The 25,265-nt window shown below is 39.7% G+C and overlaps 1 protein-coding gene across 2 annotated transcripts; it reads right to left on the bottom strand.

Moving 5' to 3' along the window:
* Positions 1–10,617: 10,617 nt before the first annotated feature.
* Positions 10,618–23,468, bottom strand: LOC104535127 (splicing factor U2AF 35 kDa subunit). Of its 2 annotated transcripts, XM_010188482.1 has the most exons (9): positions 23,378–23,424; positions 23,113–23,169; positions 21,133–21,163; positions 20,480–20,546; positions 16,195–16,244; positions 15,480–15,578; positions 14,155–14,288; positions 13,724–13,816; positions 10,618–11,330 (listed from the first exon to the last, which is right to left on the bottom strand). In XM_010188482.1, the coding sequence occupies exons 1-9, from the start codon at positions 23,422–23,424 to the stop codon at positions 11,192–11,194; spliced, it is 717 nt and encodes a 238-aa protein (XP_010186784.1). In that variant the 3' UTR covers positions 10,618–11,191. The 2 variants fall into 2 exon arrangements, with proteins under 2 accessions (XP_010186784.1, XP_010186785.1); XM_010188483.1 differs by lacking the exons at positions 21,133–21,163; positions 23,113–23,169 and adding an exon at positions 19,608–19,674 and having other exon boundaries at positions 23,378–23,468.
* Positions 23,469–25,265: the final 1,797 nt, after the last annotated feature.

Genomic DNA, 25,265 nt, shown 5'->3' with positions numbered 1-25,265 from the left:
CGCGCCGCGCCGCGCCGCGGGGGTGGGGAGGGATACCCGGCGCTGCCCAGCCCGGACTCTGAGGAGAAACCCGGGGCAAAAGGCCTGGTTTTCTCCAAAACGCCCCCGGGGAGCACGGGGCCAGATCTCTGGCGGCCCTGAGGGTCCCCGACTGAGTCCGCAGCCAGGTGTTCACTCCAGCACCTGGACCTACTGGAGGCCTCAGGGTTGCCCTGCCTCAGGGCACCTGGCATTGTGGCCCTGTCTCGGCTTGCCCAGATCGGCATCGGGTGTCTTGGTCTCATGTCAAAGCCTGGAAGTAACCAGCCCGGGGCAGGGAGGAGCTGGTGAATCCACCAGCTCGGAGGTTGTCCTGATTTAGTGGGACAGAATTTTAGTCAATTTTCTGTTGAGGAAAACTGCAATTTTGTAAGGACTACAACACACTATTTTCATGGGAACAAAGTTGATAAAAACTGTCTTATAGGTTTCAGCTAATACTGATACGCAGGTTGCCATAGTGTTCGAGGTCTTCTGTGGTCCTAAGATAAAGTTGCAGAGGCTGGGGAAAGTGGAAACCTAGGGGAGTCAACCCCAAGGTAACCCCAGGCTCACCAACTAATACTATTCATACCATAAATGTCACATTCACTATAAATTGGGGAATTTGCTGGGGATGGCCCTTCTCTACCCCTCCCTCAACCATAGCTGGCATCTTGAGAGGGACTTGTTTACTGTCCTAACCCTGAGACCTACTCCCCCATACTATTGGCTGAGTATAACTCTGTTTATTTTATATTATAACTTACTATTACTATCACTATTACTATATATTTCAACCCACAAATCTCCTTTCCTTTTCCCGACGCCTCTCCCCAGGTGAGGAGGAGGCATTGGGTGATAGAGCAGCTGTATAAACCATGACAGAGGTGCAGACTGAAAATGGTGCTACAAAAGTAAGCATGAGCATCTTGTCAAAATAAACCCACTCCAGTCATTGCACTAGTGGTGGTTGTGCCACAAGCCAGGAAATGGGTTTATCCCAAAAGGAGCCAAGCCCTAAGCATGCCTCTGGAAAACACCTAAACACTTTCCTCTGTTTTAGGCTCCCATGGTGCCTACAATTTGGCACTCATCTGCTGGGGCGCTTGCTGGCACAGAGGCAGGCTGTGTGCTGCCTCTGAACAAGGAGCAGCCATCTCAAGCCATGGATTAATCTCTGTGAGCGCATGTGGCACCAATGCAATGGATAGCTACTGCACTCTGATGTAATTATTACACTTCTGATGATGGCTGGGAATGCGATAAAGATGTATTTGTCCAGGAAGTCGCTCAGTGTCACAATGGCTGCAATCTGCACTGTTGTGAATGGAGCGTTATGATGTATAACACAGGGTACAGGTGAATTTAAGACACTCTGTGCAATTGTCTCAGTAATCAGGATGTGATTTAGTGGGCATGGGGGTGTTAGGTTGACGGTTGGACTCGATGATCTTAACGGTCTCTTCCAACCTTAATGATTCTATGATTTTATGATTCAATTCTTGACACCTACAAGGTGCTCCAAATTATGCAAAGTTTTAGAAAAAACAGAAATCTGTTCATGAAATCATGAGATACCAAAAAGGCTTACCAGAGTGAAACTTCTCAAGAACATAGCTTGTTGCTGTAGAAAGTCCAAGCAGCAATTTCTTCTGTATCTGTAAAAAATACCAGTAGAGAAGAGCAATTCAAGGCAGCTTTATTTTAGAACATGACTCACCCTGAAGTGTTCCATGTGTTTTAGGTAATCGAAGGAGTGGAGACAACTGTATGTCTCCATCTGTACATATAGATACTACATAGCATAGCTATTTGGAGAGTAATATGTGCTGCATAAAAATAAAAAGGATGTTTTAGTCAAGTGGTAAAAGTTTCAGAAGAGACTTTACAACTGGATGTGACTGGTCTGAAGCTGAATGGCCAGTCTTAAGGTTACAAGGTCAAGGGTCTCTCTGATAAGAAAATGGACCATGACTAGAACGCAGGGTGAAATTTATTAAAAAACACTCAGCAATTAAAAGAAAATCAAAAGAAGATCCAGGTAGTTTATATTTACCTTAAATAAACAGCGACACTGAGGCAGCCATTTCATTACATATGCTAAAAATCCACCCAAATTACAGTGAAAAATCCATGTTGATGACAAATTCCATTGCTTGTTCCCTGCTCCTTTCTAGATCAAAGTAGATGTAAACATATTTTGAATTCCAGTTTGTTATTCTCATTTTCCTAAACAAAGATTTACTTGAAAATACTGCTGTTGAACAGGACAGTTATTTAGTTTAAATTGCAGATTGCCTAGCTAGTTGTGTCTGAAATATGCACGTAAGGTGAGGTTTGCACAAGTAACCAGTAGCCCCACTGGGAAAACATCCATTGGAAAAGCATGTGGAATCAGAGTCTGGCTTGGATCTGGTGCAGTTAAATTACCGAATGGCACAAGAGGAATGCAGAGTCTGAAAACAGTGACGTTACAAACACCTGGCCCTTGAAATTAGTATCAGAAAAACCATGAGCCAGCAGGGCACACCAGCCACAAAGCACAGCGAAGCAAAAACCAATGCATATTTGGAACACAAATGCAAGTGTTTGAGAAGTGCAGTTGTATCCACAGAGAGTCCTCAAGGAGGGAGAACTGTACCTTTTATGCCTTTCAGGAGGGACTGAGTCCGCTGTTCTGTCTGAAAAAGTGCCAGCCTCGCAGCAACCACTGCAACTTCAGGCAGATGGGCGTTGAGATATGAAATCGGCAGCACAGATGGATTTGCCAGATCCTGTAAAATGTAAAATAGATACCTCAGAGGAGACGTGTAAGACCAAGTAACAGTGCCAGTTGTGTTGGAAACTATCTGAACATAATGTGTGAGGCTAATGAGAGGGTTTGTAATTTCTCCGCAGCTCTGCATTCAAAATTCAAGCTCCTTCACCACGGCAGCAGCCAGGTGAAGGTAAACTGGCAACACTTACATCGAAATGGGAGTTTTGGCTTAAATGATATTCATGGTAACACTGACCCACACTGTGCTGCTGGCATTAGTGGCATTAAAATCAGCCATGGTGGCTGGGAGCAAAAAAAAAAAGCTTTTCTCCACCGTTGCCTGCTAATTAGACCCATTATGGCTGAGCTAAATCAGTGGGACATTTTGATTACTCTTCAACCCAGCCTTGTGAATAGCTCCCATAAATCAGCACGTCACTACCAATTGCATAAGTGGAGCCACTTAAGCCATGTCCTGAGATCTGACAATGCTTAGGATTATTTTTCTCCCAAGCTACAAGAGGAGTTGCAGTGAAGGTTGGTATATAATCAAAATTATGATTTGATCAGCACAGTGGTGATGTGACACTGACTGGAATATCAACATAGAAATAAACAGCTTGTTTAGGAATGGCAAGCAAACAATGTTGTATTTTGTATCAGTGATGAGTAGACATGCTGAAGATTGAAAGGTCAAGGAGAGAGAACCATTGGAGATCTGTAATCAGTGATTAAAGGGAGTGGGGAAAAAAGGTAAATGCTGTTGTGGTACAATCACTGAAGGAGGAAGATCAGGTGGAGGAGGCTTTTTGTGAGTGACTAATGAAGACACCCAAAGAACCAACGGTGCTTTGTTGGTACTCAGAGCCTGTTTGAGAAGGGAGAGAACAAGGCTACTGCACAAGCTCATGGAAATGTTTTTATACAAAGAGGAAAAAGCAGCCCAAGAAGAGCCACTCCAGATTTTAACTGTATGGGATAGGCCACAATCAATCTGGGGACAGAATCATAGTTCAAAATTATCTTTGACAAGTGATCTTTGACAGACTGGAGGAAGGAGATGAGAAAGTGAAGGATAAGGACAAATGCAAAATTTTACAGCCAAGGAGGAGCAATCAACACTCGAGTAGCCACTATCTGGACAGCAATTGTGTAGCATGGAAGGTATGACTATAGTGCCATGGAAACTCAATGTGAGTCAACAAGGCCTTGGTGTTGTGAAAAAAGCAAACATCATACAGGGTTATGCAAACAGGAATATAGTCTGCAGGACACATGGCGCACTCGGCACTGGTGCGCTTTGTGGAGGTACCATGTCCCATCTGGAATGCTGCATTTCAAAAAATATATGGCCCATGTGGGACATGGCCTGAGGAGCACAGCAAGAAGGTGTAGGGAGAAACATGGCCCAGGAGGAAGGACTGAAAGAAGTGGAGTTGTTCAGAGAAAGGAAAACTGAAAAGACGCAGAACTGTCTCCACTTAGTGAAAGGAAAATGGGTAAGGGGATAAACCATTTTCCTTGTACCTTCAGAGTAGGAGAAAGTGGAAAAGGTCGAAGTTAGAGCAAGGAGGATTTAGGCTGAACATCAGAACCACAGCATTGCTTAGGGTGGAAGGTACCTCAGGAGGTCTGCAGTCTAGTCTCCTGTCTTGAAGGCCTCCCAGGACACGCTGCACAGCCAGGCCAGTGCCTGACTGGCCCCATTCACCCAGCTGGAGCCTCCCCTCTTTCAGCTTATGACTTCAGATCCTGACATTTCCTCTTGCTGACCTCCCTGCAGGCATAGGGAGGTGGCTGTTAGGTTCCCCCACAGCCATCCCTTTCCTGGGCTAAGCAAGCCCTGCTCCCCCGGCCTCTCCTCACGCTCTAGGCCTTGACTGTCTTGGAGGCCCATCTCCCACAAGCTCACTGATGTCTTTTCCCTATTGAAGGCCCAAAACAGTACGCAGTATCTAGGTATGGTCTAATATGTGACGAGCAGAATGGGATAATCACTTCCCTCAGTCTGTTGGCTGTCCCTGTTCATCCTACCAAGGACGCAGTTCCCCCCACGTTCGCTTCCAGGGCACACTGTGGCCTCACGTCCAGCTTGCTGCCCACCATGACTCCTAGTGCCTTACCTGCAGAGCTGCTCCCCAGCCAAGAAGTCCCCAGCCTGTGCCCTGCCAGGGGTTGGTCTGACCAAGGGGTAGGACTTTGTCCTTGTCGAATTTCATGAGGTTCCTGCTAGGTCATCCCTTCAGGCTGTCCGGGCCCTTGTGGATGACTGCCTTGCCCTCTCATATGTGAGGTTCACCACCTCAGTTTGGTGTAATCCACAAACTTGATGAGGATGCACTCATTTTCTCCCCTAAGTAACCAATACAAATATCAACACGGGACAGATACCAGCACAGACCCATATGCAACTTGTAACTGGTCTCCAGGAAGGGTATGAACTGTTGTTAATCATTGCCCTCCAAGCCCAATGACCCAGCTGGTTTTTCTCTCGTCTGGCAAGCCACCCATGCAGACTGTAATAACCTAGCTTCGATATCAGAGTAGAGTGAGAGAGACTGTCAGAAACCTTGCACAAATCACCTATTGGTAGTGCAAGGACATAATCTGCTGCTCTCTCTACACCTACAGCTCTGTTCCTTTTGCTGAAGATGGCCTCCCTGTGAAGTGTTGCAGCTTGTAACATGTGTTTGAAAATCAGAGCTGTGACACGTGTTTGAAAATCAAAGCTGTCCAAAAGACCAAAGGCTTGCCTCCTTGGAGGCTGAGCAAGAAGGGCAATTATATGTCTCTTTGTTGTGGCCATCGTGGTCACATGAAAGGGTCAAAAATCATGAGTCAAATCCCTTCAGAATGAAAAGACTGCCTCAGGCATTACCGAGACTATTACTTGGTCAGCTTTTGACTTATCTTAGACTTCGGAATTTCCCTTGCCCATCCCCAGCCCAGCAATGCAACGATTAATGTTGCATGCAATCCCAAAGTCAGTAACACAGTCTGCTCACTTTCCACTCATGCTTTGTCCAGCAATCAGTTCTTCACATCTTGCCTCACAGTCCCTTTATCACGTTTTTTCCTTCTGCAGCTCCAGGAGTTTTTTCTCCACCATCAGCGAAAGCAGAGAGGAAGCATCCTCTGTGTTCACTAGACAAGAACGAGGAAGGAAGAGAAAATTATGGAAGATGCAGGACTGTTTTGATCTGTGAAGCTCTCATCTTTCTCTTACACAGGAGCACTATTAGCTCTCAAGGGAAACAGTGGTAGGTAGAAGAGAGGGGAGCAATTTCTCCCTCTGGCTCTTCCCACAGCTCTCAGGCCCAGGAGGCAGTTTGGTGCATAGGCTGCAGCAGGAGCAGCTCCCTCCTTCCCTCTCTCCCTCCCTCCACCTGGCCAGAATCCCAGACAGCTCCAGGAAGAAAGTGAGAACGATCTGAAACACGTCCAATATTCAGCTGCACAGGTAGCAGACTTGAAATCAAGCCAGGTGCTGGCAAAAGCACAGCAGGCCCAAGCCTGGTAGACTAAAGGCTTTTCTGTGATAAACGAAGAGGCAGGGAGACCAGCTTGATTGCCACCCACTGCCTTTTCCTCCACTTTTGTCTTGCAGCTCACTGAAACCAGAGCAAAACCAATTTGACCAGCCCTAACTAAACGTGCAATTCTGGAAATGGTGCGAGCTAGAAGTGCCTCTACCCTACCATGCACTGATTTCACGGGGCTCAGGAAAACAGCACTCTGCATACCTTCATAAAAAATGCATGGGTTTGTCCCAAAGGAATACCTGAACCATATTAATTTATCTTCCTAATGGGAACAGCTTGCAGCACTTTGAATATTTTTTAAGTGCTTGGATCAAAGGGGCAACCATACTCACACAAGCTGCTACAGGGTTCCAGCTCACCTGGGGAGCTGCTGGCCCCAGCATCCCAGCATTTCATCAGAAGATACCACTTTTCTGTTCTACTAATGTACGAACACACGTAAGTTGCCTTTGGTCTTATAAAAAAGGATCTAGTTAGAAAGCAAACACCAAAACTGAAATTATGAAAAAGTACTGAACCCAGTCATTATCAGAGCACCACTAGGAAGGTAGGCATTTGTGCTTTAACAGCTAGAGATGAGATAAGCTCCCCCTCCCACTCTGTGTGTGTTTAACTGAAGCCATTGGCTCCCAGAGCTAGTCTGTTGGTAGCACATCTGGTTTGTTAGCTTCCACCAATCAAACTGGATTCCACAAATCCAATTTACACTTGAAACTTTAGACCAATTGAATTAACACCTTGGCAGTAACCTCCAGCAGGGAAAGGGGACCTTCCAAAGTGTTTCTGCCACTGAAATACCACAAGGATTGCAGTATAGGACAGCAGTGTCCTTTCACTAGCAGTTCTTGCTGGAGGTTTATGACTGATAAGCACCTTGCTGACAAGGAAGGACTGTCCACATAGTTCAGGAGAATTGCTCCATTTTCTTTAAGTATGGATTTAACAAATTGAGTATTGCAAAAAGAAGTTGGAGACATTTGTAGAAAAAGTAACACTGGCTCATTGGATTAACTCAGAAATACTTGTGCACAGTTTTAGAAGGCATCACGTATCATCAATTCAACATGAAGACATGCTGATTTATTCTACAGACATTTCGCTGTAATGTTTGGGGTTTTTCCCCAGAATGCACTCCAAGGTAAAACTGTGCTCTACAGTAACATAGCTCAGCTTCATCATTGCAATAAACGGCATATTAATACAGCTCCAAACATCCTCTTCTACGACAGCCTTACCTATCAGGCATTACTTCCTTACCAACTGAAGTGAGTGCACACCAACTTGGTTCCTTTTTTTAGCTCCAACTTTTCCTGAACACAACTGGTTTTTGGAGTAGCCATTAGTGCAGCAGCAGCAGCAGTCGCAAGCATTTGGAGAACAAATGGATTCACATTTCCCCCGCACACACCCCACCTCCCTGCAACTGCTATGAAAGCAGTTTCATTTCCAATATATAAAACCCATTATATTCAGTTTAAGGTACTATTGTAAAACAGTAGCAATGGACACAGCTGTTAACGCCCAAAGTTTTGCAGCTTGAGCAATGCACCATTAGGGAGAATAACCTTTAAAAAGCCATGAACCCTCTCAGTTACTCATTTCTTCTATTAAACACACTCCTGTCAAAATCGAACCTTCTTGTTCTCTACACTGCAACAGAAAGTTGCAAGATCTCTCAACCAGAACCCTTACCAATTTTGAAAACCCCCCCAAACCAAACCCCAACTCCTAACCCCAAGTTGCACTCTTTTGATACTTGAACTTTGTCAAGAAAATATGAAGAGGTGCTTTTTCGGTTGGGTTTTGTTGGGTTTTTTTGAGTTGAAGACATGCTCTACCAGCTCCAAAACCCAGAAGGCAAAGAATCACTCAAAAAGTAGCTTAAGACAAGAGCTAAGAATTTGAAACTTGTAGTCTAGGTCTTCATTAGTCATTTAAAGAGCAGCATCCCATCTAAACGAAAGGGATATTTTTTTCAGATTCTTATTAAAAAAAGGCTTTATTTTGAACAAGTTTTCTCCATTTGGTTTTACAGTCTCAACATACATCATATTCATGGACAAGCAGCATTTTCACAGAATAAGAGCCAAATACAAAGAAGAGGAAGCCACTTGGGATTAACAGTTTCAACCTAATTGACTCAGACTTCAGAAAATACTGTATGCTGTCACTTATTTGAGGTAAAAGAATTCCCTAAATTAAGAGCCACTGTTTAACAGAAGAGTCAACAATAAAATATTTGTGAGAAGTAGGTACAAGGGGGGGGGAATTACTCTAAGACATAGCCAGCAAAAATACAAGGGGGAAGTAGGATTTCACTTTATTTGTATTGGTAAACTAATACAGTTTGGACTACAATGTGTTTAACCAAATCTGTGCAGTTTTAACTTGAAGTTGGATAAATTTTACTGGTAGTATAGTCTTACAAGATGAACCTAAGATATGTCATGAGCTTAGTTTATATGCTGAACGCTGCCACTAGGTAATCATTACACAGTCAGGTAATGATCAGTGCATAAGTTTCTTCCTTCAGGTATCCAGTAAAATCTATTGCTTACAGTGCCTGTTATGACATGTTCCAGTTACATGGGTAATTTTTGGGTAGCTGTGCAATCAGACCATAAAATGATGCCCTTGGTGGAACTCAGAAGTGTTTTCTTAAGAAAAATTGTATTTGGGGGACAGGGAGAAATCAACCTTCTGCTATCTGTTAATGCAAAAATACACCTGCAGTTTAACAGGGTTTAGATAAACATGAAAGGCATTCCAGGGACACATTTATACTAGTTTAACTTGTTTATAGAGCACATCAGCTTGTGTCATTAGTCTGTGTGAAAAAAGTTCTTAAATCTTTTTAAGTAGTATCCACATTATACTAGATACTGTTTTGAAAAACAGGAAGGCTATCCTCACCTTTATGAGCTTGAGATTTCAGTTAGCTCACGAATAATCCTAAATTGCACCGAAGAGGAAATGAAACTGGATTAATATCCTGTAAACTGCAAGAGCTAAATTATCAATGTTAAACTCCTAATGCCTAGCAGAAATACCGTTAGGTTTCAGTTCAGCCATCTAATGCCAGGCACTGTTCAATTTCTTTCAGTGAAAAGACAGCATAATTTTATTCATACACATTCAAAAAAACATAAGCAGTGAAGCCATCTTCACATGTGGAGTCAAATTTCTTTAAAAAGGTTACTGGCAATACAAGTTCCACATTCTGGTTGGCAAAACCATTCAGTGTGAACAAAATAAATACAGATTTAATTGGTGCAAGACTTCAGTTGTAAGAAGCAAAGGAGATTCATTTAGAAAAGCTCATTTTTCAATATTATTTTGTTTGCCAATTCCAAGTTCCAGTGAGCAAAATGGTTTTACACTTACTCTGGAGGCAGAGAGAAGCAAATTTGTTAATGTGGCTATGCAATGCTTCCATATCCTTTCCTGTTTTGCTTGGTTTTGTTTTAATTAATAGTAATCAAGGAGCAGATTTATCATTTAGCAAGTTATCTGACTCAAAACTAAAAAAGCATTAGTACATTCTCTCCCTCATTGGAAAGCTGTATTGTATTACGTAGTTCCATGTACATAAAGATGTTATCTTGCAGAAGTATGACCAGTGACCAAAACTTCTTACTATGTTACACTTTGAATAAAAGCAGACATTAATGAAATTAAACTGCAAGTCAGCCACTGTACAAACAGTCTCTCAAGATGTTCCAGCAACATTTCAGTTGGAGCTTAAACTCCTTAGACACACAACCTATGATACTCAGCTGTTGTGCAATTCAATTCAAACTCCGACAAAAAGGAAGATGGCAGTTTCTTCACAAACAAGACATCTATCCACTAGCTTTTATCACACTTTAGACTATCAGAAAGCGAGTAAAGGTGGAAAAAATATTTACTATTAGGATTCAATTAGTTTCCTATGACCTTGAATGCTAACAAAATGCTTTTCCTTAAATGATAAATGACAGCTAAGAGTGCGGGACAGGGGGAGGGGGAAGAGTCTGTTATGAAGTTTGTTCCTTCCATTTCTCAATAGATCCTATGTATCATGTCCCATGGAGTATGAGTTGTTGATTTAAAAAAGAAAAAAAACACCCTCACCTGCCTATTAGTAATCATTGCAATAAAAATATTACCTTTTTTTTTTCCCCCACACTGCACTAGGCAACTTACTTTCCAGCCAAAGACAAGGAATTTAGTCAAGAATCATTAAAAAAAAAAACTGAACTCTGGCACAGCCAGGAGTAGCAACTCAACTACTCCAGAGTGCTGAGAAAATAGGCCTTAGATTTTACATCAAGAAATTGGATTTATTGTAAATGCCACAGTCACATTGATAGACAGAGCACAGACTTCTGGTAACAAACAAACATACATTTTTGTAACTAAGCGTTTCTACTTGGTAAATAAATGCATTTCGCACAGCCTTCCTTTTAAATGTGCCTAAACTAACCTAAATAAGCAGACAGCATAGCAGAAAAGGGAAACTTATGTGAGTAACTGTTTCTTAAGCAGTATATTATTCTTACTATGTATATAATATTTCATATTATATACACATACATTTTTATCAACAGTTCAAATTATACCCGAATAAAAAAAAAAGGAAACAAACCAAAACTGGCGCTCCTCCAATACATTTACCACCTTTCCTTCAGGCATAGTTAATCCAGGTATTTGTCAAGATAGAGGAATGACAGTTAAAAAGACTCCCCCCACAAGAAACAAGTTACACAAAGAATACTGTATCACTACAAATTTTTTATTCAGAAGCCCATCTTTAAAAAAAATCTCATTATGAACTTGTTTGGTCAAACTACAACGCTTTCTAGCAGACATACAGTAAAAATGGCATGGCTCAGAATCGACCGGATCTTTCACGATCTCTTGACCGCCTCCTATCACGTTCACGTCCTCCTCCTCCACCACCACCACCTCCACGACCACGATCTCTGGATCTAGATCGACGTTCACGGGATCTTGACCTGGATCTATGCCTTCAAAGAAAGTTTGAACATTTTATTGCTTCAGCACATTCAGCAATTTACTTGAAGTAGCACACAGCAGACACTTAAGGATGTAAGTAATGGGGGAGAAGAAAAACAATGTGGCATTAGAAGGATTGCTAAATTGGCACTCAGGCTGCAAAGCCATGTACTTACAAACTGAACAAACAGTACCAAGGAGACAACACATACTGTTAAGAGACTCAACTGTTCACTGCCAGTCAGTCATTACAACGGATGTGCAAAACTTAAGGAGAGGCATGCAGAGGAACCAAATGCAGTTACACAGCTGCTAATTAAAGCAGCAATGAGGGGGACACCTGCTCCTGCAGTTATGAATAGCTCTTAAGGACACACAGCAGAAGCCTACAGCTGTTTGCAAGTCCACTCCTATTAAATCAACTGCATTAATTAGCAATTAAAACTTCCCCTCACCACCATCTTCTCCCTTCAGGAGCCATCAGCATTTGAAAATAAGCTTCCCTGCCTCAGAGGTCAATGACTTAAATTCAGGGAGAAATCTAAAACCACCCAGAATGTACTGCTAACACAGCTACTATGAATTTATAGCTTATATGGCACTTGTCAAGGAAAAGAGTGGATTTAGAAAAGTCAATTTTATCAAATAGGTAAACAGTACAGTTTTAAGTAGGTCTAGAAATTACAGCAGAACTAAAAAGATCAGGGTAACAAAATGTTACAAGTGAAGTTTGCAGAATATTATTCCACAGTGAGATCTTTTGGGGTGGGAGTGTGTGTGGTGACAAATTCTACCATGACAGGGACACATACATAACTCTAGCAAACTACTGAGATGTTCAGAATTACTTAATTAACCTATTATTCAAAAGTTATGGTCTACCCTCATTTTTTCACCTCCAAAAACTGATGTATTTCTTTCTGCGTAGAACTACTTTCAGGTCAGTCTATTTTATACAATCTACCTGTGAAATCCCACTGACACAAGAACTTTTTTTTAATAACAAGCCTTACTGCTGACCTGTGACAGCTTTAGCTGCACAAATAATTTAAATACAGCAAATGGAGACAAAACTAGATGGAGGATTCAGCTATTTGTTTTATCATAGACTGAAATTGGGTTATGGGTAAAACAGATTATTCCAAAGCCAAACATACAAGTCTGATCTTTCTTGCTATATAAGGCGATTCCTTTTAATTAGCATTACAAAGTCCGAGAGATCCAGATTCATAAAAGTGACTAAAAGGCTAATAAAAAAATACTTAATCTTTTTCATAAATCCTTCAAACATCTTAAAAGCTTACATTTATGTTTAAATTAACATTAATTGGTATATTTCAGTAAAGTATTTAGGCACAAATACATGTGTCTAAGCAACACAAACTGTTATTTCCCAAAGTTAAATTAATCCTCACAAATTTGAAGACACTGCCAATTAGAGACATTTATAGGAAAAACATGTTCATAATCGCAGGCTCCTTCTGTGATTGAAAGGAACATACAAAACTGTGCTCTATATAAAAGGAAGCTCAACAATTTTATATGCCTGTCTCAAATAGCAAGGTCCTAAAAGCAAGCAGATTGAATCCAGCTCAAAGTGAACCATCCACAAGTCAGGTATCACAGTAACAGCACCCGCAGAAGTCTTTCTACAGGATACTTTAATAACTAATTTAATGTAAATATATAATCAAATGCATTTATCACAATCTTTTTTGCAATTAAGCAGAATTACTATTCCTTTGCTCTACTGAGAATTCTTATCAGGAAGGGTCACATCACGAGGCTAGCGTTAACAAAAGGTGAGCTCAATACAGTGCCTGCCAGTTACTAACACTAAGGAATGAATACAGGCTAGAAAAGTTTAATATTAAATACAACTAAGGTTGGGTCCTGACTGTAACCTATAGATACACTTGGTTGTGCATAATGCTGAAATAGCCAAGCAGTCTGCTTCTAACAGTGGCCACGAGCAAATACATTTGGAAGAGAATAAAGCAGAGAAGAGGCATAAAGCAGTACTTCTCCCAGGTCATGTCCCCCAGTAACAGGTCACAGTTTGGAGATTTGTACCATGTGTAGGTCCTGTGCTCTCAGTAACTCAAGTAAATATCCTTCTCCTTGAACTCTGCCTTCTCTTAAAGCCACATCAACCTTCAGCATTTACAGCACGGCAGAGCAAGAGGCACCGTAACTATATGGGCTGGTTTTTTTTCTTTTAAACAAACACCTATTCCTTTGCTCTAAACTGGCCACTTGCTTTACTAGATACCTTTTCTTTGGCATGTGTCAGAACTGCATTAGAAAACACAAGAGAGAACTTCAGTTTAAAGATTTGCCTTCAGACTTTTCAGCAACCGATCCTTAATTTACTTCTTTCATTGGTGTTTAAAAGCAAACTTACTTTTTACGCCGCCGCCCATACAACTCACGTCTTAACTCTCGAGAAATGGGCTTCAAATGCATAAAGTTGCAGAAACCTCCTCGTGTACACTCTCTGAAAGAGAACGCAAGAGACACTTAAAATTCCCAGCTCTACACTGTATTTGTTCACCCTAAGCTCTAGCGGACCTCTAGCTATCTAAAAGTTAATTGCCTCTAACATTAAAACCAGTAAATTGCAAGCATAATTTACTGACACCAACTTGCTTCTAGATCAAAATCCTAAAAAGATGGCAGAAGTCAAGAGGTTGACTGCAGGTCGTCCATATTAACATTACCCGAAGTGGTTTTCTTCCCACATTAAGCTACACATAAAAGCCACGCCCAACTAACCACCCTGTCTGTGCAAGCATTTCAAAGACTGTCACAGGCAAACAGGAAGTGACTTCTTACCCCATTTCATACTGGCGGCAACAGGCCTCTCTGAAGTCAGTCACAGGTGAAAGCTCAGCATGAATGGGCTGTCCATTAAACCAGCGATTGTTCAGGTCAATCACAGCCTTTTCCGCATCTTCTTCACGGCGAAACTACAGGCAAAATTAACATTTTCTCATGTTACAGAGAAGCAACAGAAGAAGATCGAAGATTCCTATCACATCAGTCATGTGGTATCTGAGGCTTAGGGCTAGCAATCAGACTTCAGAGGTCCTGGGACAGTCCATCAAACGAAGGGTAAAGACACTAGCTTTTCATTAACCAGGACTCAGAACTAATCAAAACATTAGTATCTTCTCTTAATTATGTTCTATTTGGTCATTCAAGTTTCATGGCTTTTATTAGAAGATACTGTGTTTTCTTAGTACAACTTAAAGAGAATGCTTAAGAGTACTTTCTAGAACACTAATGCTCCAAATGTAATGGAATTTTATCAAACATTTAAGAGAAATCTGCATGAGAACTGAAGCTCTCATTTGCTTAAAATCAGAATTTACAGAAATCTGATCCTGTTTTATGATGAAAGTAGACCCTAAATTTGAAATTCCTTTTCACAGCTAACTACTTTCAAAATTTTTAAAACGCCTTATTTCTGATTATTACCTACACAGCTGGGAATTTTAGGCATGAAAATACTTTCCAGTTCAGGAAAAATATTCAAGCAAACTCTCTCACACCTCCCCAACACTGTGTACACACAATAAAATTTCTAGAGGTGACAACTTTGTACTCATTATTCAAGAGATACCAATGAAGTCAGAGGTAAACCTAAGTGCTCCAGTTTTCACCTTAAGCCACCCAGCTACTGCCAAATGTAACTTGGTTACAAGATGCTTTGTTTAACTGGGAAGTTAGAAAATAAATGCACCTATTGAAAATAAACACACCTGTTGCGAATAAACCTCTGCTCATAATGAAGTGCTTAACAGGCAGTGTGATGCGAAGACAGACCCCAAATTAATCTTGGCAAACTAAACAGTCCAGCAGTGGTACTGTGTTTATAACAATGCAAAGAAAAAAAGTGTTAATCTTTATGAAAATGACACAGATTTTGACTATTAAGAAAGCTTCTCATCATCTTGTAAGATTTTTTTCAGATTCCATTCATATTTTCACTCTTTCTACTTTACACTGTGAAGCTGGAGAAGAGATTATATCCTGAAAAGCAACTCTCGCAAAATCTACAAGCATGAAGTAGCTTATAAATAGATATTGTAAATCAATAAATTATAAAATCAATAAACACCCCTCCTATTGATTATATAAACATGCCTCTATCCTACCTTTACATATACATTTCCAACTAGATGATCTCCAAGGTTATCACAAACATTCATCTCTTCAACTTCACCGTATTTTTCTTCCATTTCTGTGAAGACCTCCTGAGCATGAAACAACAAATTAAAGTTCTGCAGCACATCAGTTATAAGTACAGAAGTACTGCATTTAGCTGTTAGTAAGCACAAAAGAAGGCTTAAAAAAAACCAAAACAAACAAAAACATCCTCTTTTTAACATTTCTGATATTAAAATTAGTACTTGCTTGGCCTGTACTGTACTGTGTCCATCTGTAAGTACAATGCTAACAGGATACAATAAAAAGCTATGGAAAACATTATGCATACAGTATTTACAAAACACATAAGAGGCACTCAAACCATCCCTTGATGCTATAGTTTTGCCTAATTTGCTTCCATGCACACAGGTATACTTAAAATTTACAGGAAAGAAAGAAGGGGATTATGGAATCAAATTGCTACATCACTTAAGTTGCTGATTTTTAAACAAAGTCTATTATAAACAACAAATTTAAAGCCAAACTAACCAAAGTTTATACTAGGAAACATTTGGCACTGAAAGTTTTAAGTTTTATATGAATACCTGAGGAAACAAGCACTTTTCTCTGAAGCCATCTAACTGCTATAAACTAAGGCCATCCAATTCATTTGTGTCAACAAATCTATGAACGCTTTAATGCATTTCTACAACTTTTACACACCTCAAAGAATTCATCGTAATGTTCCTGCATCTCAACATCGCTCACAGCACCTATAAAAATCAAGAGTCATACTGATTAGAGCCTATAAATAAGGAAGAAGAAATTTTGATCATACTACAAAACAACCTAGAGAGGCCATCTAGAGCATGAAAGACACCATATAGCATGGAGCTAACTAATAGGAATATTAAAAAGAAGTATGTGTGAAGAGCCTTGAGTCCCCAGAGTTCGTAAAAATATTACATTGACATGACCAAATCAAACAAGTTTTAATCAGAGCCAAACTTGTATGCCACAAATTTAAAGGGGAAAGGAGTTACTTTGAAATATCTCTTAAATTTAATGTACAGTCTCACCCTCTATCTACTAACAATTTTACCTAAACAGAAGGCAAGTGCTTTGTCAAATTTGCATATTTAAAAGCAAGATTACAAGTCAATGTTCCTCTTCCTAAAGGCAGAATTTTGTTTTAGCGTGTCCATCTCTCCAGCATATTTGAGAGTTCACAATGTAACATAGTTCAGATTTTTTTTTTTAATTTGCTCAAAATAGTTATTGAAATGACACACTTTTCCCAGTGCCCTCAGAGAAGGGTACCATAATGCTCTGCAACAGAGAGCAATTTTCTAGTTTCATTTTGAGTATCATTAGATATTTTTCTTTTTGTAGTCCTGCAGAACACCTTTTAGTGCAAGACAAGCCAGCCATATATTCAGGTTAATTATTTTCATGCTCCAAGCTGGACTTTACAAATGAGTGCTGCTTGCCTGCTGCTATTAAAAAAAACCCAAACAACCAACAACGTTAAGTTCGACTGATTTTTTTTTAAGTATTAAGAAGATAAAAATGAATTTCATTTATTTCTTCTAGTTTACAGCATTTTAGAACTACTTTTAGCTGTACACATTACAGCCTAAAGCATTAGCTCTTCAGCAATTAAGTGGTATACTAAGATCAAGCAGAGTAGTTTTAAAATGAATCCTGCATGTTATGCTAGAAATAGTCTAGCCTTCAAATTATAAACACTACTGTTTTAGTTCACAGAATGTGAAAGACAAGAAACTGAGCCAACAAAGCTGAGTTTATTCAATTCAGGCTATAAAAAAAAAAGAGATGCTTCGGGCTCAGTTATTTTTGGCTAATGTTATCATTTGGATGAACTTTACATTTTTCTTCAAAGGCTCTAATATTAACCAGCCACACTCTCTGGAACTGTAATTACTTTCCTTCCACCCAGCTCACCTCCTGAAGGCGGCTAAGGGGCATTTGTTATATACTTTAGGCTAACAATGTTTCTACATTTGAAACAGGTTTGCTTTTAAGAACTTTCTTCTTCCCCATGGTTATACAGCAAATTAAGGAATATCAAACATTAAACCAGTATTTCTAGACAGTTTAATACTTAACTATATTCCCAAGGTTCTGCCAACACCACTGATAACAGCTTACTAATAGGTAAGGACAATTTTTTTTGTTTTTAGAAGTTACCAGACAGGGGCTCTGTGAGCCACACTGGGAATAACTACTTTTTACCAGATGGATAAGTGCTAAACAGTTGTAAGGAGATTTCATTGTCAAAATAGAAGATCATAAGCAACAGTTAGTTAATGACTACTTGAATATCCTTCTAAAGCGGGAAGCATACAGATGTACAGGCTTTACAAACATTCATATTCCAGGGCTACTGGTATCTGAACCTTGAGAAGCCCCATTACTAATTAAAATACTCAGGAAAACTATTGTTGTTCAAAACTAAGGTTAATCCTCTACAACGGCAATAGAAAGGAAGACAGTTAAGCAACAACAACAAAAGCATTAAATAGCTACCCAAGTTATCAATTTAAAATACATGCAGTATTTAAGTAGGGACAAATACTGAAAAACCAGGGAGCCAGGAGTTTCAGCAAGTCTGCTGGTAACAGAGCTCCAGCTCTACCCAGCAGGTTCAGTCAGGCTCTGTTAAATCACTACCCGCTTGTCAAGGCAAACTGGAGTTGATAACCAGCATTTAGAACGCTAGAAGATCCGTTCAAGACTCTTGCAGCCTAACAATCTAAACAGCTCCAACAGACCAAACTGCTTAACTCTGTGCAAATTAGTTACCAGCGCATTAGGAATTTAGGGACAGAGTGGAAACATCCAACTGTACTTTTTTTTTGTTTACTGTAATAGCATTAGCTACTAAGCATCTGCAACGAGAAAGGCTACAAACCAACAGAACTGTTTAAGCATCTAGACAAACTCGCACAGCTCATTATGTATCTAACTTGATTGCATGACAAAGAACCTCAAATTACTTCATTGGCCCATTACTACTTTTAGAAGCAGAAGAGACAGTGGTGACTTTTAAGTTAGTGACTGATTTCACAAAGCATGCCTAATCAAATGCTGGTAACTAATCTGAACTAGTCTATAATCCAACAGTTAAAAAAAGGAATAGCCAAACAAAGCTTTATTACCACACAGTCAATATTCACTTCAACAAGAAATATTAGTTAGAAAATAACACCAAGCCTTTTTGGTCCTAAAATTGTCTTTTTTTTTTTAATCTTAGAAAATTTAATATTGATGATTCAATCATGCTGATGTATCAGTAATTACCGATCAACAATCCTGGTCATTTAAATTCTGCCATTCTCACATCAAGTGTGTTTTATTATGCCCATTCCTACCTCATGAGGAATCATTAAATTAGTTTATAACCATACCCAAATGCCTTTCTCTCCTCAAAAGTACTTTTAAATATACAATTTCCTAGGTAAATATGCAACTCGGGTTTGGAAGTTGAATTTTCAAAGCATGGAAGGAATTTTAAGCATGCACCTATCCAAAAAGGACAGCTGCCAGAAGTGAAGCGTTTGTCAGTCAAAGTGTATTCTTCCAAAGTAGACTCTAAATGGAAGCTGCATTAAACTAGGGACAAATTTCTGCATGCAGTCTGAAAAGTTTCAAACTCAAATACTCTTAACATTTACAGAGCAGGAGATTTGTTCTGGATGAAGTCAACATGTCACTGCTCTGCTCTTTAGACAGTGGAACCTAATGGATAGCACAAAACATACAGAAAAGCGTTCTTAGGATGCAGGCAACTGGCAGGGAGAAAGGGGGAGGGAAGAAAGCAGTGCAACCAGGACTGCTTCAGAGGAGAAGTACAATTTCAACCTTTTTTGATTTAATAGATGGTACTCAGATTCCCCTCAAAGTTTTGGGCATAGGGAGGAAGGTGAGGAGGACAAAAAAAATGTGGGTTTTTTTTTTGGGGTGAGTTTTTTTGGCATGTGTTTGTTTTGGACACATTTAATGAAACGTGGTCAGTTTGATCTGTTAAACTAAAATGGTAGACCAGCTTAAGTCGACACTGAGCTCTGACAATCAAGCCCAGGGAACCAGTGAAGGAACTTGTATGAACTTACAGCGCAAACCGTCAGCAGACTGGGAAGAGTTTTGAGGGTTACGGTAAATGTTCAAGAGGGCAATGGTCTGAAATACAAAACGCAACAACTTTATATTATGGAAAATAATTTTAACAAGAAGCCGGTTTCCTTTAGGGTCGCTTTAGCCGAGTCTGTGCTGAAAGAGAGGTGGTTATTCTCTCCCAAGAAGGAGAACTTTCACTTAGCTGGTGACCTTTCTGAATCAACCTAACACTGCAATGTTATAGAGATCTCATGATGCTCCATTATTGTATTTTTTAAAAATTATATTTACCAATATTATGATAGAGGAGTCTTGCATTATTTCAGGCAGATATGAAATAGATGGCATCCAAACACAGTATTCAAATTACAACACTAATAATTTTTTTGAATTTGGTTTTACTTAATGATTTCTTAGAAGGAAAACCCCAGAAAAGGAAGTAATACAATAATTACAGCATAACATGAAATCTCCATTTTCCTAAAAAAGTTAATAAGAAAACCCAGTTTAGGGAAACTTACCGTACATCATGTATATACCTAATTTTTTGTGTGTGTGTGTTAAATCAAGAATTTGAGAAACGTCTGCAGTTTAACCCTTTAAAAAGAATGCAGTGTTACTAAGAAATCAAGTTGCACTTCGCAGTGCAAAAGAATCTGCATCAAGTCCAATTTATGCAGTCCATTCTGCATTCTGAATTGCACACATTTGACAAGTTCTTGATCTATGCGCAAGAAGAGTTCCGTCACTTGTCCTGTTTGCAACAGCTTTATGTCAGCAGCTCAGAAGCCAACATTATTTTCTTGTAATTAGGAGTGGGCTCTTTAACACCATTCTTTAAAAAAATTTCTCCAACTCTGGGACTTACAGTGTGAGCCGTCAGCCGTCTGTGCACTGTTTTGGGGGTTACGATAGATGTTTTGAATCAAGATGGTCTGCGGGGAAAAAAAATAAAAAGGGGAATTCTACTGGCTGCTGTGCATATAATAGACAATTGCAAAGAGACAACTTGTTTGCAAACAGCTAAAAGTAATAATTTATTCTAAAGACTTCCTTTTGTATTTGCAGAGTATCTTCCAAAACTGCATCCAGACCATCATATTATGAAAACAGTTTTAATTAACCACCAAGAAAGAGCTGCATTTGTCTCAAGAGCTATCCTCAATATAGGAGTTGCAAGGCACAGTAACCTAAAACGTCAGACTACGTGATATGACGGAGATGCCTAGCTTTCGAGACCAGATTCATTATTGTTAAGTCTAGGGGAAAAAAATAGTGTTATGTGCACAGCATGTAATACAAAATGCCACAGACTCTAAAATGTTACTGCAGACAGTAAGGTTTTTAGGCAGGAGCTATGTCTCATTTTGTGCATCAGGAATTTCTTGGTGGAATTTCTGTTTAAATAATATAATAGCATCATAGGTTCACAAGTTTCCGATCCTTCAAATAAGGACAATATCCTTTTAGCCCTTCTGCTTTTTACTTGAAGAATTAGCCCAGGCAGACTTGAAACCTTACATTTGTACCGTTCTTCTTAAAATCAAGTTGTCTGAAAAAACAAACCATGTTTAAGTTAGTAAACTAATATTACAAAAAAATTCCAAATGTCCATATCACTGTAAGCAGCTCAAAAATTGAGATTTGATTACTTAAAATACAAGCTCAATGTTAGTTAGTATGAATCGTAATCCCAAAATAATTTTAACTTACTCATTATTATTAGTCACAGTAAGAATTCAGAGCTTAGAGAAGTCACAGGACCAGTAATGTCATGTCTACATGCTGCTCATTTAACATGTAAAATATTCTGTAACATCACATTTAAAAATCACAGACGTGTTCCATAAAGGGTACGGTCATACCAACTAAAACTTTGTTGCTTCCATGGCCTAGATTTAACATAACCATGTTTTAGCCTACAACTGGAGAGAGCCAGAAACATGCATATAGTTACAGCGTTTCTGCTGATTGGTGGTAATTTGATCACCCTGGATTGCACAACCTTTCTTAACACAGCTCTTCTATAGAGTAGCTGCACCAGCAACACAAGATAAAAATGTTGTGCCGGTAGCTTCCCATTAGCAAGACAGTTGTTCTTCTATTTTCTATCACAGCTGATTATCAATCTGCATACAAATAAAGATTTCTGCAGCAAACCCTATGCATCTCCCAGGTACATCAGAAATGTCACAGTACAGCACGTCTGCCAGGTACGATGCCTTAGCAGTCCCAGGCATCCCTGGATGAATCTGACACACCCTGCTGACCCACTTCAGCTGGCATTGCGAGCCCCAGTTTCTACAGCAAAGCTAAAGACCGCACCGACAGAAGAAACCATTGTTGCACACAAAGGTTTTTGTAAAAAAAACAAAAAAAACCAAAAAAACAACTAAAAAACCCCCAAACCAAAAAACCTTCCAAAAACCACCAAAAAAACAAAAAAAGCAGTTTGTCATTTATTTGGGGTTTTGTTTTTAAAAAACCTAAATACAACTACTGTGAAAAAAATATTTAAAAATATTTTCTAGTAGCCAATTACCTAAATGCAGGTCTTTAAATAACCAATCACATTCCAGCATGCCCTTCATGTAGGTCAGCAAGATGGAGTAGTTTTGAAAATGGACAACATTCTTTTTGAGATACAATATTTATATTAAAAAATTACTCAATTCCCAGAATAGAAAAAGTGGTTTTGTAGATGAAGTACAGCAGTGGTCCCTATCGGTCAGTAACCTCGACAGTCTCTCCCTAGAACTCTCCCTGCCCACTCAAGCACCCACAAAGTTTAACTTCATGAGCACCATCGTTCAGAACTCCTCACATGGATAGTACTCGTCTCCCCAGGACAACACCAGACCTCCATTCTAATAAACCCTACTCCAAGTCAGGTAAAATGAACTTGCAGAGGACTCCACTGCTATGCAAACTTCACCTTTGTAGGTAAAACTGTTGATAGCGTAACAGCTTTCCTAGGCACTAATTACCATATACAATACTCCCAAAGAAATCTATTTACCTGTATATCTTGACAATCAGCAGTGATAGAAAAAAGGCAAAGTACACAGTTCTCCAGGAATGTAATTTCTGAAAACTACAGAGCTCATAATAATAAAAACCTATCACTCACTGCACTTACTTTTGACAGACATGCAGTTACACATCATGTCTCTTAACAATATTCACATAGCCAAAGACTAAATAGTCTGCCAAATCAATTGACATATACACACTCAGCAACCAGGCAAGTTGTCTTCGAGAAATAATTCTTTCACATTCAAAGGAAGAATGTAAGTTGCTCTCAAAACTTAAGAGCCTGGGTCAGAGAGCGTATATAATGACAAAGAGTCACTTTTATTTTTTAATTAGTTTTCTTTGATTATATGGATCAAAGACTTAAGTTCACACCTCTGAGATAGGCAGAACACGCTGCCATTGTTTGTGATTAAGAAAAGCTGGGATGGTTTAAGTGCCTAAACACCACTGAGAAGGCACACTCACCTGAAAGTTAGCACTGGTTGGTCTCTACTACAGGCAAGCTTACAACAGCATCGCTTCCTGCAGCCATTAAGGGTGACAGGAGATAATTAGAAATGCTGGGAGAAGTAAATGGAATACCCCAAAAGTAAAAACCCATATAAACTGGGGCCAAAAGTGAACTAGTTAATCTGGAGCTCGGTAATTATTCACTTGTATCTGAGAATCTACGTTTTAAAGAAGCAAGAATATACCTCCACAAGAAAAAGAAAACAAAAGGAAAACAAACCTGGCTAAATGTTGGTTTGTTGTGCAATCGAGAACATCTGTCTCCATGACGACATGCTCCAATTTTGAAATAAAATGAACAGTTGACTCTGCAAGTAAAAAAAAAACCCCAAAGTAGTTACATATTGGAATAGAGAGACACTAATATGCAACTCCTATAAAACATATGCCCTAAATACCTTTATCTTGATGTGGAAAAGTAACATAGAAAAAAAAAGTCTAAACAGTACAGGAAAGCGTTACAGCAAACCTCGTCATATTCATTCCTCTTTACCCCTAATTTGCAGGGAGTCATCTAATCAATTTTACTCACTACTCAAGCCCAACCTGTGATCATACCACCACCACCAGGGACAGAAGCAATCGCTACTGCTTCACCCTTCCAGTTCTCCGTTCTTGTCTTTGTATCACATTCACTGGGAGATAGGATGGGAAATAATGTGAAAAACAGTCTGAAAAGTTACACTCTGAGTTGTATGGTTGTGCCTTAGTTCATGCAACCCCTTAGTCTAGGCAACATAACCTGCTTTGAAGCTGACATGGTTGCACCTACCTAATGTTTTATAAAACACCAGTTTGAAGACACATACTCTAAGGGTAACTCAGATTGCTGCCACCACAGTATTTGAAATAATTCAGATAAGAGAAAAATCTTGTTACAGAGAAAATACACATAAGCAAAATGAATTCATTTAATTAAGCCATTTCCATTAATGTAGTTAATAATTTTAAAAGGAAGCATTTATCTATTTTTTTTTGTAAACCACAAGCTTTTCTTCAATTAACTATCATCTAATGACACTTTCAAAACCATGCTGGTTTAGGAATGCCAGTAAAACTTTCACATGTAAGTGTAATTCACATGGAATGATGGAAAGAAAAACACAAGGAGCTTAGTTACCTTGACTGGGAAAACTGAAAGCAAAATTCTGAAGGGCAAGAAAACTATTATGGGCTATATATGGGTAAGTGAAATTTAAGAATTCTCCTGGAAGAAACGTTATTATTCCCATGCTTATAGTTAACACCAATTCTTTCCACAGTCCTGTGTGACCAATATTAACTCATGGAAGGGAGATTAAAAAGCTACAACACATCCAATCTCCAGCAAAACATTCTACTGTAAAATTCTAACACGATTACTCTTCATTACATTGTTGAAAATATGTACTTAGCATTACAATATACTTACTGTCTTTTCTGAACTCTATCCTGAAACAAAAAAAACACCTAACTATAAAATTTCCAATAGTGCCTCCAACGCCAACACTTTCTGGAAAGTTCTGTTTGCTCTTTGAACAGAAAATAAAACCAGTACAGGAATCTCACATCTGCTGTACTGGCACATACGTGTACTGTTAAACTGTGATGCATTGTATCACAAAGGATGCTACAGAGCTCGAGAGAAGCTGCCGATACTGCTTTTTTGACAGACGAGCGAATTGGAACTGGCATGTGGCACTACAAAGCAGAAGGAAAATAGAAGCCTGACGGCCAGAGGCTGACAAGTGCAATCTAGTCCAGTAGCACATCGATGCCCCCTTGCATTTTTACAGATGGAAAAACACGTTGGTTTGGTCAGGCCGACGGTGACCAAATTTTCGTTAGGAGGGTTTTGTAAGTGTGCTTCCAACAACCAGAGAACCTAGAGACGCTCCCGACGCGTGGAAGGCTGCAGGCAGAAGCCTGAGGATCAGGATGCAGCAGTCGGGGAAATCCTCCGCACCCTGGGGAGGGGGGAGAAATAACCAGTCGCCGTCCTTGCAGCAGAGCGGAAGCTCTCGGGCTGCTGCGAGGGGCAGGGACACGAACAAAAGGGGCAGGAGAGGCCCCTTCCGGCAGGAGGAGGCGGCGGCGGGAACCTCGGCACCCGGCGGCCCCGACCGCTC

Source organism: Mesitornis unicolor, unplaced genomic scaffold (genome assembly GCF_000695765.1).
Source record: "Mesitornis unicolor isolate BGI_N332 unplaced genomic scaffold, ASM69576v1 scaffold38957, whole genome shotgun sequence".
Lineage (NCBI taxonomy): Eukaryota > Metazoa > Chordata > Aves > Mesitornithiformes > Mesitornithidae > Mesitornis > Mesitornis unicolor.
This window is presented reverse-complemented; position numbering and strand designations above follow the sequence as displayed.